The sequence below is a fragment of the Bombina bombina genome, chromosome 6 (assembly GCF_027579735.1).
Source record: "Bombina bombina isolate aBomBom1 chromosome 6, aBomBom1.pri, whole genome shotgun sequence".
NCBI lineage: Eukaryota > Metazoa > Chordata > Amphibia > Anura > Bombinatoridae > Bombina > Bombina bombina.
This window is the reverse complement of record NC_069504.1, coordinates 106,501,267-106,522,799: the sequence shown is the minus strand read 5'-3', so window position 1 is coordinate 106,522,799 and position 21,533 is coordinate 106,501,267. Positions and strand designations below refer to the sequence as shown.

At 35.8% G+C, this 21,533-nt stretch overlaps 1 protein-coding gene across 1 annotated transcript in view; it reads left to right on the top strand.

Annotated features, from left to right (window-relative positions):
- RELN (reelin) overlaps positions 1–21,533 on the top strand; it is a 957,839-nt gene that overhangs the window by 94,255 nt on the left and 842,051 nt on the right. The window contains 3 exon segments of the mRNA XM_053716545.1: positions 9,645–9,688; positions 9,690–9,738; positions 9,741–9,755. Coding sequence (XP_053572520.1) covers positions 9,645–9,688; positions 9,690–9,738; positions 9,741–9,755 — 108 coding nt within the window.

Here is a 21,533-nt window from a genome sequence, read left to right as displayed (position 1 = left end):
ATCCCTTTCCTAACAGAGAGGATTCCCCTCTCCCTCCTTCCCCTCCTTCCCCCTAACTGACCTATAGGTCCTGTCCCCCGTCCCGCCCCCTCCAGCGATGGGCTGCCCTCCCGCATCCCTCCAAACCCTATGTGTGTGTGTGTATATATATATATATATATATATATTTATTTATGTATTTATGTGTGTATATATTTATTTATAGACATATAAACACATAAATACATATAAAAATATATATTAAGTGCATTGGAGCCCTTTACAGTCAAGAAGCTGTAAACATTTAAAATCATATTTATTCAATATTCATATTTAATAAATTGCTATAATGTGTATTTACTGTAAATATTTCACATTCAAATGTTCTTCTCATAGGGGAATAATATGTTCTAAATAGATATTCCTATATATGTATGCCTATATATATATTTGTATATATCAATGCCTATAAATAATTATATACAGTATATATGTATATATATATATATATATATATATATCTATGTGTATATATATATATATATATATATATATACACTCACCGGACACCTTGCTAGTACCGGGTTGGACCCCCTTTTGCCTTCAGAACTGCCTTAATTCTTTGTGGCATAGAATTAACAAGATGTTGGAAACATTCCTCAGACATTTTGGTCAGTATTTATAATATAGCATCACACAGTTGCTGCAGATTGGTCGGCTGCACATCCATGATGCAAATCACACGTTCTACAACATCCCAAAGGTGATCTATTGGATTGAGATCTGGTGACTATGGAGGCCATTGGAGTACAGTGAACTTACTGTCATGTTCAAGAAACCAGCTTGAGATGATTTGAGCTTTGTGACATGGTGCATTATCCTGCTGGAAGTAGCCATCAGAAGATAGGTACACTGTAGTCATAAAGGGATGGACATAGTCAGAAACAAAATTGTAAGGTAGGCTGTGGTGTTTAAACAATGCTCAATTGGTACTAAGGGGCCCAAAATGTGCCAAGAAAATATCCCCCACACTATTACACCACCACCAGCAGCCTGAACCGTTGATACAAGGCAGGATGGATCCATGCTTTCATGTTGTTTATGCCAAATTCTGACCCTACCATCTGAATGTTGCAGCTGAAATTGAGACTCATCAGACCAGGTAACGTTTTACCTATCTTCTATTGTTCAATTTTGGTGAGCCTGTGCGAATTGTAGCCTCAGTTTCCTGTTCTTGGAGTGGCACTCTGTGTGGTCTTCTGCTGCTGTAGCCCATCTGCTTCAAGGTTCGAAGTGTTGTGCATTCAGAGATGGAATTCTGCATACCTTGGTTGTAACAAGTGATTATTTGAGTTACTGTTGCCTTTCTATCATCTCGTACCAGTCTGCCCATTCTCCTCTGAACTCTGACATCAACAAGGCATTGTCGTCACACAACTGCTGCTCACTGGATATTTTCTCTTTTTCTGACCATTCTCTGTAAACCCTGGAGATGGTTGTGCATGAAAATCCCAGTTTTTGAAATACTCAGACCAGCTGTCTGGTACCAACAACCATGCCACGTTCAAAGTCACTTAAATCCCCTGTAAGTCCCCATTTTGATGCTCGGTATGAACTTCAGCAAGTCGTCTTCACGTCTAGATGCCTAAATGCATTGATTTGCTGCCATGTGATTGGCTGATTAGCAATTTGTGTTACCATGCAATTAAATAGGTGCACCTAATAAAGTGGCCCGGTGAGTGTATATGTATGTATATAGATATATATTTTACAAAAAAAACCATCATGTATATATAAAAATATTTATTTAGAAATAAATAGAACATATTATGCTATGTGAAGAACATTGAAATGTGAAATATTTCATGTCGGGTTAGTGCACTTGAGAAAATGTGATTTGGTTTGCACGACTCTCTACTCTATTGAAGTCTGGACTTTATAATATGAACTGATGTTTGTCTTTATTCTTTATAATATGTGCTGGTGCTTGTCTATATACTTTATAATTGTGCTTTCGCTTGTCTATATACTGGTACTTGTCTATATACTGGTACTTGTCTATATAGTATGTGCTATATACTATATACTTTATAATATGTGCTGGTACTTGTCTATATATTTTATAATATTGCTGGTACATCTCTATATACTTTATAATATGTGCTGATACTTGTCCTATATACTTTATAATATGTGCTGGTACTTGTCTATATACTATATAATATGTGCTGGTACTTGTCTAAATACTTTAGATTATGTGCTGGTACTTGTCTATATACTATATGATATGTGCTGGTACTTTTCTATATTATTTATAATATGTGCTGGTGCTTGTCTATATACTTTATAACATGTGCTGGTACTTGTCTATATACTGGTACTTGTCTATATACTTTATAATATGTGCTGGTGCTTGTCTATATACTTTATATTATATGCTAGTGCTTGTCTATATACTTTACAATATGTGCTGGTGCTTGTCTATATACTTTATATTATATGCTAGTGCTTGTCTATATACTTTATAATATGTGCTGGTACTTGTCTATATACTTTATAATATGTGCTGGTACTTGTCTATATATACACACTCACCGGACACTTATACAATATATACACAAACACATAGGGTTTGGAGGGATGCGGGAGGGCAGCCTTTCGCTGGAGGGGGCGGGAGGGGGACAGGACTGCTACGTCAGTTAGGGATTTAAAATTAAAAATAAAACCAAAATCTGCAGCAAACTGAGTACTGGCAGACAGCTGCCATTACCTAAGATGGTGCCTAATAGGTAGAGCGGGGAGGGTTAGTATAGTATGTGCTGATACAAGTCTATATACTTTATAATATGTGCTGGTACTTGTCTATATACTGATACTTGTCTATATACTGGTACATCTCTATATACTTTATAATATGTGCTGGTGCTTGTCTATATACTTTATAATATGTGCTGATACAAGTCTATATACTTTATAATATGTGCTGGTACTTGTCTATATACTGATACTTGTCTATATACTGGTACGTCTCTATATACTTTATAATATGTGCTGGTGCTTGTCTATATACTTTATAATATGTGCTGGTACTTGTCTATATACTTTATAATATGTGCTGGTGCTTGTCTATATACTTTATAATATGTGCTGGTGCTTGTCTATATACTTTATAATATGTGCTGGTGCTTGTCTATATACTTTATAATATGTGCTGGTGCTTGTCTATATACTTTATAATATGTGCTGGTACTTGTCTATATACTTTATAATATGTGCTGGTACTTGTCTATATACTTTATAATATGTGCTGGTGCTTGTCTATATATACACACTCACCGGACACTTATACAGTATATACACACACACATAGGGTTTGGAGGGATGCGGGAGGGCAGCCTATCGCTGGAGGGGGCGGGAGGGGGACAGGACTGCTACGTCAGTTAGGGGGGGAGGAGGGGAAGGAGGGAGAGGGCAATCCTCTCTGTTTGGAAAGGGATCTGGGAGAGGGGAATCCTATGTGTTAGGAAAGTGATCTGGGAGCAGGAGGGGTAGGGTAATGGGGGGGGCAGCTACACTACAGAAAAAATGGGATTTAAAATTAAAAATAAAAAATAAAACCAAAATCAGCAGCAAACTGAGTACTGGCAGACAGCTGCCAGTACCTAAGATGGTGCCTAATAGGTAGAGCGGGGAGGGTTAGTATAGTATGTGCTGATACAAGTCTATATACTTTATATTATGTGCTGGTACTTGTCTATATACTGATACTTGTCTATATACTGGTACGTCTCTATATACTTTATAATATGTGCTGGTGCTTGTCTATATACTTTATAAATGTGCTAGTACTTGTCTATATACTGATACTTGTCTATATATTGGTACTTGTCTATATACTTTATAATATGTGCTAGTGCTTATCTATATACTTTATAATATGTGCTGGTGCTTGTCTATATACTTTATAATATGTGCTGGTGGTTGTCTATATACTTTTTAATATGTGCTGGTACTTGTCTATATACTGGTACTTGTCTATATACTTTATAATATGTGCTGGTGCTTGTCTATATACTATATATTATATGCTAGTGCTTGTCTATATACTTTATAATATGTGCTGGTACTTGTCTATATACTTTATAATATGTGCTGGTGCTTGTCTATATACTTTATAATATGTGCTGGTGCTTGTCTATATACTTTATAATATGTGCTGGTGCTTGTCTATATACTTTATAATATGTGATGGTACTTGTCTATATACTTTATAATATGTGCTGGTACTTGTCTATATACTTTGTAATATGTGCTGGTGCTTGTCTATATACTTTTTAATATGTGCTGGTACTTGTCTATATACTGGTACTTATCTATATACTTTATAATATGTGCTGGTACTTGTCTATATACTTTATATTATATGCTAGTGCTTGTCTATATACTTTATAATATGTGCTGGTGCTTGTCTATACACTTTATATTATATGCTAGTGCTTGTCTATATACATTATAATATGTGCTGGTGCTTGTCTATATACTTTATAGTATGTGCTGGTACTTGTCTATATACTTTATAATATGTGCTGGTACTTGTCTATATACTTTATATTATGTGCTGGTACTTGTCTATATATACACACTCACCGGACACTTATACAGTATATACACACACACATAGGGTTTGGAGGGATGCGGGAGGGCAGCCTATCGCTGGAGGGAGCGGGAGGGGGACAGGACTGCTACGTCAGTTAGTGGGGTAGGAGGGGAAGGAGGGAGAGGGCAATCCTCTCTGTTAGGAAAGGGATCTGGGAGAGGGGAATCCTCTGTGTTAGGAAAGTGATCTGGGAGCGGGAGGGGGGTAGAGTGATAGGGGGGCAGCTACACTACAGAAAAAATGGGATTTAAAATTAAAAATAAAACCAAAATCTGCAGCAAACTGAGTACTGACAGACAGCTGCCAGTACCTAAGATGGTGCCTAATAGGTAGAGCAGGGAGGGTTAGTATAGTATGTGCTGATACAAGTCTATATACTTTATAATATGTGCTGGTACTTGTCTATATACTGATACTTGTCTATATACTGGTACGTCTCTATATACTTTATAATATGTGCTGGTGCTTGTCTATATACTTTATAATATGTGCTAGTGTTTGTCTATATACTTTATAATATGTGCTGGTACTTGTCTATATACTGATACTTGTCTATATACTGGTACATCTCTATATACTTTATAATATGTGCTGGTACTTGTCTATATACTGATACTTGTCTATATACTGGTACGTCTCTATATATTTTATAATATGTGCTGATGTTTGTCTATATACTTTATAATATGTGCTGGTGTTTGTCTATATACTTTATAATATGTGCTAGTGTTTGTCTATATTCTGATACTTGTCTATATACTGGTACTTGTCTATATACTTTATAATATGTGCTGGTGCTTGTCTATATACTTTATAATACGTGCTAGTGCTTGTTTATATATGTTATAATATGTGCTGGTACTTGTCTGTATACTGGTACAAGTCTATATAATTTATAATATGTGCTGGTACTTGTCTGTATACTGGTACAAGTCTATATAATTTATAACATGTGCTGGTACTTGTCTGTATACTGGTACAAGTCTATATAGTTTATAATATGTGCTGGTACTTGTCTATATACTGGTACAAGTTTATATACTTTATAATATGTGCTGGCACTTGTCTGTATACTGGTACAAGTCTATATAATTTGTAATATGTGCTGGTACTTGTCTATACACTGGTACAAGTTTATATACTTTATAATATGTGCTGGTACTTGTCTATATACTTTATAATATGTGATGGTACTTGTCTATATACTGGTACAAGTTTATATACTTTATAATATGTGCTGGTACTTGTCTGTATACTGGTACAAGTCTATATAATTTGTAATATGTGCTGGTACTTGTCTATATAGTGGTACAAGTTTATATACTTTATAATATGTGCTGGTACTTGTCTATATACTTTATAATATGTGCTGGTACTTGTCTATATAATGGTACAAGTTTATATACTTTATAATATGTGCTGGTCTGTATACTGGTACAAGTCTATATAATTTTTAATATGTGCTGGTACTTGTCTATATACTGGTACAAGTCTATATAATTTATAATATGTGATAGGTACTTGTCTATATACTGGTACAAGTCTATATACTTTATAATATGTGCTCGGTACTTGTCTGTATACTGATACAAGTCTATATAATTTATAATATGTGCTGGTACTTGTCTATATACTGGTACACGTTTATATACTTTATAATATGTGCTGGTACTTGTCTATATAATGGTACTTGCATCAGTTTGATCAGCTCTAAACAGTTAGAGTCAGTGTATTTGTACAGACACATTTTTCACTAAGTCAACATTGTCCACAGCAAATACGCAGATCACATCTGTGATGTCTTATTTCCTTGGGTCAAGAACCTTGAGAGCAGTGACAAGGCGAGGCAGAGAAAACATACAGTACAGAGATGAGTACACATAAGATTAACTACAAGCGCTTGTGTAGTCTAAACTTAGGAAATTACATTTCAGTTCTGTATTTCCATAACTCTCTGACATGTTACAAACACATATATGAGGAACAAATGATTGTGTACATAGTGCAAACTGAATGTTATATTTTACAATGAATATATATGTATTTCTGCTTGATTCTTTTCCACAATTTGTAATTTTACTCTAATTTATGCTGATATAAAAGACAGGCAATGTTTCCCCATCTTGCTTTGTTTTAAAGGGACAGTAATATAATATAATATATATATAATTATATAATAATCTATGTATAATATAGATATAATTCTGCGCATAGGGCATTTTTTACAGAAGAAAAATCATTTAGTGCATAATGTCCCTTTGATAACAGCTGACATCTATGTAAAAAAACACATTATCCTTGTATGTAGTTATCTTAAAGGGACATTCTAATACAATAATGACATAACTTATTTGTTAGAGCATTATATGTTTACATTAGTGACTCTAACTTACAAAATAACCTTAGATACATAGTGGGCCAAATTACAAGGGGAGCGCTAATTAGTGCTCCCGCTCAAGCGTTAACTGCACTAGAAGTAAGCTTTTTGCACTAGTTGGGTTGCGCTCGTATTATGAATTGAAGGTAAACTATTTTCCCTCACGCGCTAACCCAGCAAGTACAAAAAGCCAAACTTACGTCACCAAACTTACGTCACGTGCCTTATCATGCGCATTCACGTATTCCCCAAAAAAGTAAATGGAGAAAAAAAGTGGGGGGGAAAAACGTACTCATGCGCAAACCCGTTTTTCATATCCTCATGTGCGCTAACCTGACATGAAAATATGAATATTTCACATTCCAATGTTCTTCGCATAACAGAATATGTTCTATTTATTTATTTATAAATATATAATATATATATATATATATATATATATATATATATGATTATTTTTTGGTAAATATATATCTATTCCTATATCTACATGATTATAAATAGGTATAGATATATACTGAGATATATAGGAATATCTATGTGGAATGTGAAATATTTACAGTATTAAATATTTGTTACAGTGTAACACTTTATTTAATATGAATGTTGCATAAATATGATTTTACATGTTTTTCAGCTACCAGACAGCGAAGGGTTCCAATGCAATTATATATATGTGTTATGTATATATGTGTTATATGTATTTATGTGTTTATATGTATATAGATGTCTGTAAATACCCCCAAGGCAGAACATAGAGTGATCTGAGATGTCATCGCAGAAAATGCAGCATGTCTGCAGAAAGAACAGGAACTGTTAGCCCTTTAACTTTTCAGTGCTGCTCCACATTTGGCTGTTCTTTTTAAACAGAGCTGTTCTCTGGCTGCATTGTATAAGTTTTCCTTAACACAGTGCATCCAGAGCAAAGTGCTGTTTGAAGACAACAATCAAATATGCAGTAGTGCTGCAAAGCAGCAGTGCATTGATTGTTGCCTGGCTATGAGATTTTTGCAAGCTCGTTCCCTAGCTTTTCACAGTCTGCAAAGCTGTTTTTCTCTGAATGTAAGCGGTTAGTATGAGCAATGCACCTTTTTTATTACTACATTTCTATGTTAGACTAAGAGAAAAGGAAACAAATTAATTCAAGAGACATTTTACAGTTACTTTTTTTTGTCTGCAGCTAATTTGCAATGCAGTTTTCAACTACTGCACTAGATTATACAACTTTAAATATTGCTTTATTCTCCAGTTAACCAACACATTGCAATTGATCTGGTGCTTTAGTGTAACTGACAAATTTACAATTTATTTTATTTAAAAATGACCTGCAGAAAATTTTCACTAAAAAAATCTCATCGCAGAAAGGGAAAAAAAGTTCTGTCTCTGGGGTAAATACATATATACACATATAAATACATATGTACAGTCATATAGACATATATATATATATATATATACATATAGCTCTTTAGAGATGTATACTGTATGTATGTATCTCTGTGTTAAAGCCCTTTGCCTGCCTTTTTTCCCCCTACCACCTGAGACCTGATATCTTTGAGCCCTTATAATTTTTGAATGCATGGTGTCATGAGTGTAACTATACTGTATGAGTGTAACTATACTGTATGAGTGTAACTATACTAGATTGCGTTGTGGGGGATGGCGGATTAGGGGTTAATAGATTTAATAGATACATTGCGTATTAGAGGTTTATAGTTTAAATAGCTAGATTGCGTTGTGGCGGATGGCGGATTAGGGGTTAATAGATATTATTATAAATTGCAATGTGGGGGGGTGGCGGGATAGAGGCGTTTTGACGTGTCGGGTTAGATTTTAATGGGAGAAAAAGGTCTCAAAGAGCACCTTTTTCCTGTTTTTACACCTAGTTGAGCTGGGTGTTATTTTTGTTTAGGGTATATGCAGCCCTCCCGACAGTGTATTTACGGTTTTGCCGGCGGGGGCATTTGAAACTGGGTATTATTTAAAGATTAGCGGCTTCCTATACTTTGTATGGGACACAATAATTTTTTTCGGCAGCCGGAGTACGGTTGCCGAAATGAGGGTAAACAGGCCATTGGAAGCAGTCGATAAAAGATATTGCTTCCCGACAGCATATTTATCGGTTTGCGAGTGATGCAATGGAATTACGGCTCAATGGAAGCGAGCCCTCAGTTGGTTAATTGATGACATGACACAAGTGGTGCTCTGAGCAGCTGCAGGTGCACTGAAATATCTAGCTATACTGCCGTGCACGTGCAAAGAAAAATGTTAACACTAAAACAGTTATAACCTTTTTTTTCCCAATACACGTATACTGCAAATATGTTTCTTTTCAAAGATGTAATTCCTCTACACGCATTTAAATTTTAACCTTTAAGCATGTGGTACTCCTTGCATTTCATATTTAATAATATAATAACCAAGTTGATTTAATTATCTTGAATATATAACCCAACTACTATATTTCTCTAAAAATTATAGTCTCATCTATATTGTTCAACCTGGAAATATTTTTTTGTATCTAATCTTTCATTTACATCAGAATTTTGTAAAGTTTAAAAAGTTTATAATAAAATGTAAATGTTAAAAAAATTCAAATCTGTTTCAAAATATGCATTGTTTCATTCTTAGTGACCATATCAACAAGTACTTCTCTTGATGGCCTTCTCGTGACCTGGACTCTACACATCTACCAGCACTCAAGCTTCACAAAGTATTGGAGGTTCCAGGCTTTTGGATTTGGTGAGTCTAATGTGATAAACTTGCTACTGGGGCCTTAACAAATAAACCTGTCCTCATACAATACTAAATGTCTTTAGCCATAATACTTTTAAATTGTTCTTTTAAAAATGCTTTCCATATAAATTAATTTGTATTCTGAGTATCTGAACTGTACAAATAGGAAGTGATTGTAATTCAGTTAGAGAAAACAGATTGCGTTTAAAACAACAAACAATTTGTTTTCTTGCAAAATGAGCACTTAGTAAGTCAACCTCAAAAATGTGTATTGTTTAAAAGATAGATAATCCCTTTATTACCCATTCCCCAGTTTTGCACAACAAACATGGTTATATATAATACACTTTTTTAAATCTGTGATTACCTGTATCTAAGCCTCTTCCGACAACCCTTGATCACATGACTTTTTATTTATTATCTATTCACTTGCATTTAAGCCATTTAGTGCTGTGTTGTGCACAAACCCACGGGCGTGAGCACAATGTTATCTATATGACTCACATGAACTAGCACCCCTTAATGTGAAAAGCTAATAAAAAAACATGTGATAAGAGGCTGTCTGTAGTGGCTTAGAAATAGGCAGACATTTGGAGGTTTAAAGGCTATAAAGTATGTTAATATAACAATGTTGGTTGTGCAAATCTGGGGAAATGGGTAGTAAAAGGCGTTATCTATCTTTTTCAACTATAACAATGTTTGTGTTGACTGTTTCTTTAAGATGCATTCTTTTCTCTTGTGACCAAGAAACTAACTTCCTGTTATTTCTCAGTGAATAGCAGAGAAAGCCTGCTCAAGTTGCTTTAGAAGATTTATGATATCAAGCTCTATATGCCTTACTGTAGAGACCCCCAGTTACCTTGTGGGAATGTGACAGGAAGTAAATGAAGTTAAAATGATAAATAATACATATTGCAGTGATTTCTATTAAGTATAACCTATTGATCTTTTATTAACACAATGTTGTAATAAACAGACAGCTTTATATCCCTTTAGTATGAGTTAGGACTGGTAAGTTTAATGCGTCTATCAAATAATATTACTAGTGAAGTATTGCACAACTGTCAGTGTGCTCCAATTTACCAAGCAGTGATTGCTGCTTCGGAGGCCCATTGCTTCAGGAGAGCCTGAAACGATAATTAAGTACCTCTGCTCCTTAACCCGTCTGCCACCCTGAAATCATCCCAATTTGATTGACAGCCCTGCTAGCACAAGCCTTGCAGCGATGTCCGTCCGACAGTTAATAAATTGCGTTTAATACTTTATTTTTGTGAATTTACACCCCTGTTTATAGTCAAATAGTAATATAGAGTCAGATCCATCAAGTTCACGCCTTTTACACATTACTGTCACTAATATTCACCCAAGAGTCCTTTTTTTAAAGGGACAGTATACTCAAATTTTAATTTAACTGCAAGTAATAGACACTACTATAAAGAATAATATGCACAGATACTGATCTAAAAATCCAGTATAAAAACCATTCATAGAAGCTCCCAGTTTAGCACTGTTGAAAAGCTCAGCTGGAACACCCATTGCAAGTGGTTATAAAACAAAAAAGCAGGACAATCCCCCCCCATCCTCTGCATATGAAAAGACTCTTTACACAAACAGTATCAAGCTGGAGTAGGTAAACATCAGTATTCTCCTAAAACTTTGGGTGTGGTTAGGAGTCAAATCAGGAGGAAAATCAGCGCAGTTATTTAAATATAAGCAAAACTATACATTTAAAAAAAAATGTATAGGCTAAATAAATGGCTCATCTACAAAACATTTATGCAAAGAAAAATCTAGTGTATACTGTCCCTTTAAAACCTCTATTGAATTTAATAAAACAACCTAATTTGGCAGATAATTGCTTATCCTTACTGTTCTTAGCTGTATAGAACCGCTGCTGTAGTCTCTATGGGTGACCTCTTGTCCTTTGTACAGTCCCTACTGATAAACAGGTCAGTTGGTAGAGAAGTTTATTTTATTTATTTTTATTTTTGTAAGGCAATTGTTAAATTAAATGAAGTATTATTTATTAAAAGTTATTTTTTATAATGTTTTTTTTTATTGAGGAAACATATATATACAAAACTAAAGCATACATACAGCTATAAAGAGACAACTATTATATTCATGGCAAGAGTTATAGATCAGAAATTCTAAAAGGTGGCACTGTGGTTATACAATGTTCAGCTGCCTATGTGGAGGACCTGACTTATGCAGCAATGACAAATTTGTTTCGGATGAATCTTTTAGAACAAATTTTTAAAAATAAAACAAATATGAATATTCTAATAGGCGGCTTAGCACGGCAGAACCAGACCAGTTTTCTTTAAAATGAGTTTGTGCATTAGTTCGGATATTCATTTTGTTAAAATAAAATGAATATCCATTTTTTGTCACAAATTCACTTTCTTAACAAAATGAATGTACAAGCCTAGTGGAGACATTTATAAGACTCATTACATATTTGTCACAGCTGAACCAGTTATTGTACGTGTGCAGCACTTTTAGCTCATTCTAAATAAAGAGAGGGGGAGGCAATTAAGTTCAATTAATACAGTAGATTGCATAATCAACAAATGCATGATAAGAAGACAATGCAAAAGCACTTAGGGGCATATGTATCAAGCTCCGAAATGGAGCTTGATGGCCCCGTGTTTCTGGCGAGCCTGCAGGCTCGCCAGAAACAGCAGTTATGAAGCAGCGGTCACAAAGACCGCTGCTCCATAACCTGTCCGCCTGCTCTGAGCAGGCGGACAGACATCGCCGGAAATCAACCCGATCGAGTTATTGACACCTCCCTGCTGGCGGCCTATTGGCCGTGAGTCTGCAGGGGGCGGCGTCGTATGCACCAGCAGCTCTTTGTGAGCTGCTGGTGCAATGCTGAATACGGCGAGCGTATTGCTCTCTGCATTCAGCGATGTCTGTTGGACCTGATCCGCACTGTAGGATCAGGTCCGACAGACATTGATAACTAGAGGCCTTTGTCTGAACTTCAAATGAGTAGTAGATTTTTTGTTAAATAAATTGCAAAGTTATGTCTATTTCCACTCACCTGTATCATGTGACAGCCATCAGCCAATCACAAATGCATATACGTATATGCTAGTGAATTCTTGCACATGCTCAGTAGGAGTTGGTGACTCAAAAAGTGTACATATAAAAAGACTGTGCACATTTTGTTAATGGAAGTAAATTGGAAAGTTGTTTAAAATTGCATGCTCTATCTGAATAATGAAGTTTAATTTTGACTTGAGTGTCCCTTTAAGCGAGGACAGCTTCTTTTCAGCTTTTCATACAATGATGTTAACAATATGAATGGGCAAATGTGTTAAAAGTACAATTTGTTTGGTCAAACTAATATTTTTGTGTACATTAGTTTTCGACAAACATTGTCGATAAGGATGGAACCGCCTTGTTAAACTAATGTTATTTCCCTTTAGTTTTTGAATGTTCATAAATAGATTGAATATCCACGTTCAAATGTTCAAATACTATTCAGCGGTTCTATAGTTCAAGTGGTAGGGAATTTAGTAATCATAATGGATACAATTATATCGATTCAAGTTTTTTTTTATTTCAAATATTGGCATTATTTGAATATTACATTTAAAGAGAGCATTAGAAATACTATTACAAGTATATTGATTCTAATTTTTCTAATTTGAATATTTTATAGTTCGAATATTACATTTAAAGATAGCATTAGAAATACTAATACATTAAACAAGTGTTGTGCAAACATTTGAAATTTGAAATGAACAAAAAAAGTGTTAAAATTTGTTTCATTTTTCGAATGTTGCAAAAACATTTGCCCATCCCTAGTTAACAATTTGGACCCCCTACTCTTAGTTCTGTTAGTTCTTAGTTATCTGATTTCCTCATTTTTCAAAACTAAATTGAACAGAAAAAAAAGACAAAACCGTAAATAAACAGTGTAACAGACTAAAGAAAAGAGCATATAGAAAACTAAAGAACAATATTATCTATGTGTTGGCAAAACAGCCCCCGATCTATCCAAAGTTGTCTCCAATACTGCTGACAAAATAAGCAGAAGTGAACAGCCAGGAAACCCTAATTTAACCCCTTCATGCCAGGGGAAGTGTTTAACTTTAGAACAAGGTTCCGATGTAAAAACTTGCTTGAAAAAGGAAATCACGCAATAGTCAATGCGATCACGTGATTTTAAGGCCGGGATCGGATCATGGGGAACTGCATACAATGCTAGTCATGCCCCAGTCCGATTTCCTATTAAACAAAAGGAGGACGGTGCAGGATACCAAAAAAGGTAGGATCTTCCATGCTATCCTTAAAGTGAATGTAAATTTTGATGCTAAAGTTGCCTGGTTTTTAAAACTTTGATTAAAAACAGGGGCACTTTAATTCATAAAAAATTTACATTTCACTCCTGTTGTGACAAAAAACTTACCTTTTAAACTTCACAGCAGCTCCAGCTTCCTCCGGTCTCACAAGCCATTTCTGATGTCAGAAATGATTGATAGGTCATCCTCCAATCACAGCTTGCCCCCCCTGGGGATTCAGTGTCTGATTCACTGCTGTGATTGGAGGAAGCCGGATGCCTCATTTTAGACCAGGAAGAGGCTTTGAAACGGGTGGAGGAAGCTGGAGCTGCTGTGAAGATTAAAAGGTAAGTTTTTTTTTCACAACAGGAGTGAAATGAAAATTTTGATGAATTAAAGTGCCCCTGTTTTTAATCAAAGTTTTAAAAACGGGCACTTTAGCATCAAAATTTACATTCACTTTAAGGCGTTAAAGCCCAGCACTGTTAGAATGGCATGGAACGTCCTAACGGGATTAAAGGGCCACTAAACCCAAAAATTTTCTTTCATGATTCAGATAGAGAATAGAAATTTAAACAAGATTACAATTTACTTCAATTATTTATTTTGCTTCATTTTTTAAATATCCTCAGTTGAAGAAAAAGCAATGCACATGGTGAGCCAATCACACAATGCTTCTATGTGCAGCAACCAATCAGCAGCTATTGAGCATATCTAGATATGCTTTTCATCAAAGAATATCAATAGAATAAAACAAATTAGATAATATAAGTAAATTAGAAAGATGTTTAAAATTGCATTCTCTTTCTAAATCATAAAAGAAAAAATGTGGCTGGCATGTCCCTTTAAGTGGTTAATATGTGAGCTTTATACACATATGGGCAGGACAAATAGCTAACCACTACTAAGAAAGATTAACCATACTACTTGTTAAAACAGAGCGTGGGTGAGACCTGGTATATACAGCTCATCTGTGTCATAAACCCCTGTTAAGAAAATGTCAAATAATGTTAATACACATTCAATATAATTTGTCAGGTAGTTAACCTTCTAAGGAAAAGACATTTGTAAGGCAGTGCATGCTCAAATATAACAGAAATACTTATGCCGGTAATACAGCTTATAAGCACATGGAAGTATTATGCTTTGAGACTAAAAACCCACCTATCTGCACTATAATGAGCAAAAGTTGTATGTTTAGGGTGATGAGTATTGGGTAACTATTTTGTAAAACAATGACACAAAACTGTATGCTAGAGTCATTCAACCAATAAATAAATGTGAGGTAATATCTATAGATGTTCCAAGCATAACTTAATAAATATGCATGCCACAAACACATACAATTAAGTTGCAGTCTGACCAAAGTATCAACTGCCTCATGTTCCCACTATTATATCATGTACAATCCAAATATACAATGCACTTCCCTCAACAATGTTTCATTGATATTCAAACTCTACAGGTTGTTTTTCTCTCTCAAACTATTGTTTACAATGTCATCCGCTAAAAAAATAACAACAAAAAACAAAAACAAACTCCATGTCTAATGATATAAAAAGCAAAATCATTTTTTTGGAACCATTATGTTGGAATACACTTAAAAAACATAGCCAGGACAAAAATTAGTTGATGAGATATCATCTTCAATTCAGAAGTCATCCTACCAAGTAAATTAACCCACGCCAAATGTCCAGCCAACAAGGAAAAGCATCCTCTCCCGCTGCAGTGTAAGGTGGAACAGAAAAGTTGGCAGTATGAACAAACTGAGCTGTGTGTGCAGTAGGGTAAACGCCAAAAGCATCTTTTCCTGGGACCATAACCATAGCTACTCCAATCCAGTAACCCTAGGGGATTGAGTAGATACTTGATGAAGGTTGCTCTTAGGAGCAGGGGGAGGTCGTTTGTACTTTTATCCCTTTGATCTAGAATACAGTCCTCATCGACACCTCCAGACTCCGCTGCTGTATCCGTATAATTAGAAAAATGTAACCATCTGGTCAAATGAGGGTAGATCCATAGGCTGTTCATATGGGGCTGTTGTTAAATCAGAGACAAACTGCTGCCGGTGCTCTCCAAAAGTGGTGAGCCAGGAATATCTACATCGGGGACCAAAGATCCAGAGGGTGCGAATAATCCCCAACATTGCCTGTTCAAGGTTTGAGGGGCTGCAAGTGATGGGTTGCACCAAAGTTCTCCCTTCCTACAGTAGAAAGATTGATGATGTTGTAGAATAATAGAGTTCTCATATCCAGTTGTAGTGGGGTATATGTGTACCTAAATGTGTAACTGCCTCATCAGATGTAGGGGGGATATTTCTTATAGAATGCTGGCGTCAGTTGAGTTAGAAAACCTGAGATTATACTGTTGATACTCTCTGAGGTGGCGTATTAATATTTACCTAGATTACGAGTTTTGCGCTATACAGGATGCAAAACGAACGCAACAAAAGTTGCGTTATTTCACCCTCCATTAGCGCTGCCCATTACAAGTTTCTGAAAAGCCTCCTCGTGCGTGCGACATAGTGGCGTTAAGCTCCATACCGCTCAAAAACAAGAGCTGTTTGATGTGCTTGTGCACGCTTTCCACCATAGACATCAATGGGGACAGAGTGTTAGAAAAAAACCCTATAACCCGATGTGCGGGATGGCAGTCTCCGTAACGCAACCCATTGATGTCTATGGGCAAAAAAAAGTTACTTTTAACCTAACACCCTAACATAACCCCAAGTCTAAACACCCTAATCCACCGTCCCCACAAAGCCTAAATAAAGTTATTAACCCCTATCTGCCACCCCCGACATCACTGACACTAATAAAAGTTAAAACCCCTATTCCGCGCTCCACCGACATGCCACACTACTATAATAAAGTTATTAACCCCTCTTCCGCCACTCCCCGACATCGCCGCGACTATAATAAAGTTATTAATCCCTAATCTGCCGCCCTGACATCGCCACCACTAATAAACGCTATTAATCCATATTCCGCTGCTCCCCGAGATCGCTGCCACTAAATAAAATTATATATAAAAATAAACAAAATTATCAAAAATAAAAACAATTGCACCTAATCTAATAGCTCTATAAAAATAAAAAAGCCCTCCAAAATAAAAATACCCCCTAGCCTACAATAAACTACCAATAGCCCTTAAAAGGACCTTTTGTAGGGCATTGCCCTAAAGAAATCAGCTCTTTTACCTGTAAAAAAAAAATACAAAGTCCCCCCAACAGTAAAACCCACCACCCAAACCAACCCCCCAAAATAAAAAACCTAACTCTAAAAAAAACCTAAGCTACCCATTGCCCCTAAAGGGGCAATTTGTAAGGGCATTGCCCTTAAAGGGCTTTGAGCACTTTTCATTGCACTTAAAAGGGCATTCAGCTCTTTTAAAAAAGCCCAAACACTAATCTAAAAATAAAACCCACCAAAAAAAAATTACAAAAAAACTAACACTAAGCCCAGAATGTCGGGGTAACGGTGGTTTAGGGGTTAATATATTTAAATAGTGTTGGCGATGTGGGTGGGCAGGTTAATAGGTTTATTTAATAGCCGCAATGTGGGTGGGCGGCAGATTAGGGGTTTATAGGTTTAATATAGTGTTTGCGATGCGGGAGGGCATCGGTTTAGGGGTTAATAGGTAGTTTATGGGTGTTAGTGTACTTTGTAACACTTTAATAGGCGGCAGATTAGGGGTTAATAGGTTTAAAATAGTGTTTGCGATGCGGGATGGCCTCGGTTTAGGGGTTAATAGGTAGTTTATGGGTGTTTGTGTACTTTGCAACACTTTAGTTATGAGTTTTGTGAAACATTTTTGTTACACAAAAACTCATAACTACTGCTCTCAGATGGTGGTATGGATTGTGTCGGTATAGGCTGTAACGCAGGCATTTTAGCCTCACCGCACAACCTGAAATATCAGCTCATTTGTTTGAGTGCAGGATTGACATTGCGTTACAGGCTACAATGCTTGCGGTATAGCTATACCAACACGACTCCCAATAGTGCGTTACTGCTTTTACGCTGAAATTGCCATTTTGCAGCGGTTAAAAGCAGCAGCGCAAAACTCATAATCTAGCCGATTGTGAGGCTGCTTCAAGTAAATCAGTGTGAACTAGTTACAGTGCGGAAGGCCCAACACCTCCCACAATACCGATAGGTATAAACAAACTGTACCGTATCCTTGGAGGACAAGAGATGTGATTTCTTGATCCTAAAATGTGACGATTTTGCAGAGCTACCTAACAGAAGTCCAAATATTTTTTTATTTATGTGTGTGAAATTAATTTACCGTATTGCAAAATACCTACATATTAAAATAAATGTTTTAAAACCATTTAAACTGTGATTTTGTTTCGATTAATCTGCATTGCTTTGAAGGCACACTCATAGGGGCCGACTTATCAATGTCTGTCCGACATGATACGCTGTAGCGTATCATGTCTGACAGACATCGCTGAATACCGACAGCATATGCTGTCGGCATTTAACATTGCACAAGCAGTTCACGAATCACTAGAACTGCTTGTGCAATGCCACCCCCTGCAGATTCGCGGCTGCTAGCAGGGGGTGCCAATCAGCCTGATCGTATAGGACCAGTTAATATTGCTAACTGCTATGCACTTATTTTTGTTAATTTATTACTCTATGAGCATTATTTAATTTATGGTATTAAACAAAAAACTATATTTAAAAAAATACTGCACAATAAGGTGTTTCAAATTGGCTAATGCAAAGAGGGGGGTGGGTTAGTGGGTGTGGTGTGGGCGGGGAAGTGGGTAGGATCAAAAGTGGCGAGTAACATTTTGGGCTGGCTAGTAGCTTAGGGCTTTAAATTTTTGAGCCCTGCATCATAACTCCGTGGTGCGCGTTAAATTCAATTGCGTTCAAAGTGAAGGTGTTTAATATTCAACTCGTAATGATGCTACTTCCGACGGCTGCAAACAAGCCGTGATAAATCCCTGGGGCCAGACTTTGTGCGCAGGTTAAATTACACTCGTATTAGTTGAAAGTAAACGTGAGCACATGAGCGCAATCGCAATATACAATAGATTGATTACCGAAATCTCAGAGCTTGTGGTTAACAATTAGCGTTCAAGCGGGAGCGCAAAAATACAGCTCCACTTGTAATCTAACCCCTTATCACTCGCACAGCATTAGTTAGCACACTCATAACCAGGGTGTGTTATCTTTTGCTCAAAATTTTGCAAAGAATAATGCTACGATTTTTGTATTAGAAGTGAAAAGGTTAAATATATTAGTCAAAGTATCTTAACGCAGACAAAACTTGTTTTAGTGCATCCTATATAGTTAATGGACATCACAGGGAGTGCTATTCGAGCTGTCATTGCATTAGTGCGTATTGCAAGCGCTCAAGTGCAAACCATATCACCACTGTAAAATCTAGAGCTTCTTAAATTAATTATTTTAATAGTATAGCACAGAACTCCACTAATTGCGCACACCCAGCTTAGTGCATCCTCGAATTAGCATTCAAGCAATATCCAACAGAAATTTTACTTTTGACCCCATAGAAATCTTTTATGTGAGGGATTATAATGCACCCCATTCTATCTGATATACAGATGTTAGCTCTGTCGATTGCGCTTGACTGATGTTAACACACAATATTGTTAACATTTTTCGCTACACTTGTAATCTAAGCCTTTACGGGAATTACATTTTGAGTTTAATGTCCCTTTACGTATTATGTATCATCAGACAATAATATACTGCCCTATTAATACAAATCATTTAATTTTTTTAGTTACATCATAACAGTGCACTGGAGCTCTATAGCTCCAGAATAATATTATAAGGAACTTTCAAATGATACTGTGTTAGACTTTTTGAAATCTGAAAATCCATATTGCAGCTCTTACAGCACATTTAGGGGCTGAATTATCATTGTGCGAGCGGACATGATCCGATATTGCGGATCATGTCCGCTGCACATCGTTTAAATGCCGACAGCATACTCTCTCAGCATTTATCATTGCACCAGAAGTTCTTCTGATACTGCTGGTGCAATGCCGCCCCCTGCAGATTCGCAGACAATCGGCCACTAGCATGGGGTGTCAATCAACCCAATCGTATTCGATCGGGTTGATTTTTTGGCGATGTCTGTCCGCCGCCTCAGAGCAGCCGGACAGGTTATGGAGCATCTGGCTTAAGATCGCTGCTTTATAACTTGTTTTTCAGGCGAGAAACACAGGGCATCAGCTCAATACAGAGCTTAATAAATATGCCCCGTAGTCACTGATTTTGTACCATTATGGCTGCACACTAGTGTTACAGGTTAATGCATGATGCTTAGCCAACCAGCCAACCCTATGATCTGAGACTGGCAGTGAGAGTGTACACGAGTATTTTCTATAATTTAAGGGAGGTGCACCAGTGCATGGAAATCAGTAATATTCTTTAGATGGCAAACTTTATACATAACAGCATGGATAGTTTATATTATAACTGTGTTTCAATAACATTAATAGTGTAATCATGTTTTTTATCAGATTATATATATATATTAACATGAAAATAGAAGAGGCAGCGGATCCCAATGAAGATAGATAAAAATATTCTTTATTTAAGAAAAAAGTTTAAAAGTTGCGATCAGGGGCAACAGTGAAGAGTGCAAAGAGTAAGACAGGCGAGACACCAAATTAGCCTAAGGTGTCACAGTTGTGAAATGGTTTAAAAAACAATACACTACATGCTAATTGGTTTAAAACATAAAAGTCAAAACACGCCTATATTACAAAGCAAAAAGCAGAACAGAAAGTTAACCCTATATGCCTGACAGAAACTAAGTATACATGATGGGAAATGGGAAATGAAAAGGGGCAAATAAATATAAAGCAATACATGCATATATTAATACTGAACATATAGAATATATATAATATATATATATATATAGATGGGGTTTTGAAATACACTGGTGTTGTAATATAATGATTTGAGATGACTGTTGAAAATAAAAAATAAACAAACAACACCTAATGAAAAAATACAGATGATGAAAAAATAGAAAAAATAAAACAAAAAATAAACAAAAAAAAAAAAATTATATATATATATATAGATTAGATAGAAGTAGATAGATAGACTAGATAGATGGAATATTAAACATGGAGTGCAAAATAAAATTATTGTTAGTGATAAAGTAAATAATCATACTGTCCATCAAAGATTTTCAACAAAGTTTGGAACCACTAATAATATTATTAATAATAATAAATAGCTTCATTATGATGCATAGGAGAACATTATATGGAAATAGAGATAATAATAAAAATAAAAATAGGGTAGGATTGATAATAAAGGGAAAAACTTGGGGAAATGGCCATGTAAGATAAATAGAAGAATGGATTTATTCCCAGAAGTTGATAAGATCGTATTTAGAATTAACCCCAGGGGCAGTCTAGTTTTTAAAGTAAAATCCAATACACCTCCCTTTTAATTAGAATGTCATCTAAATTGCCACCCCT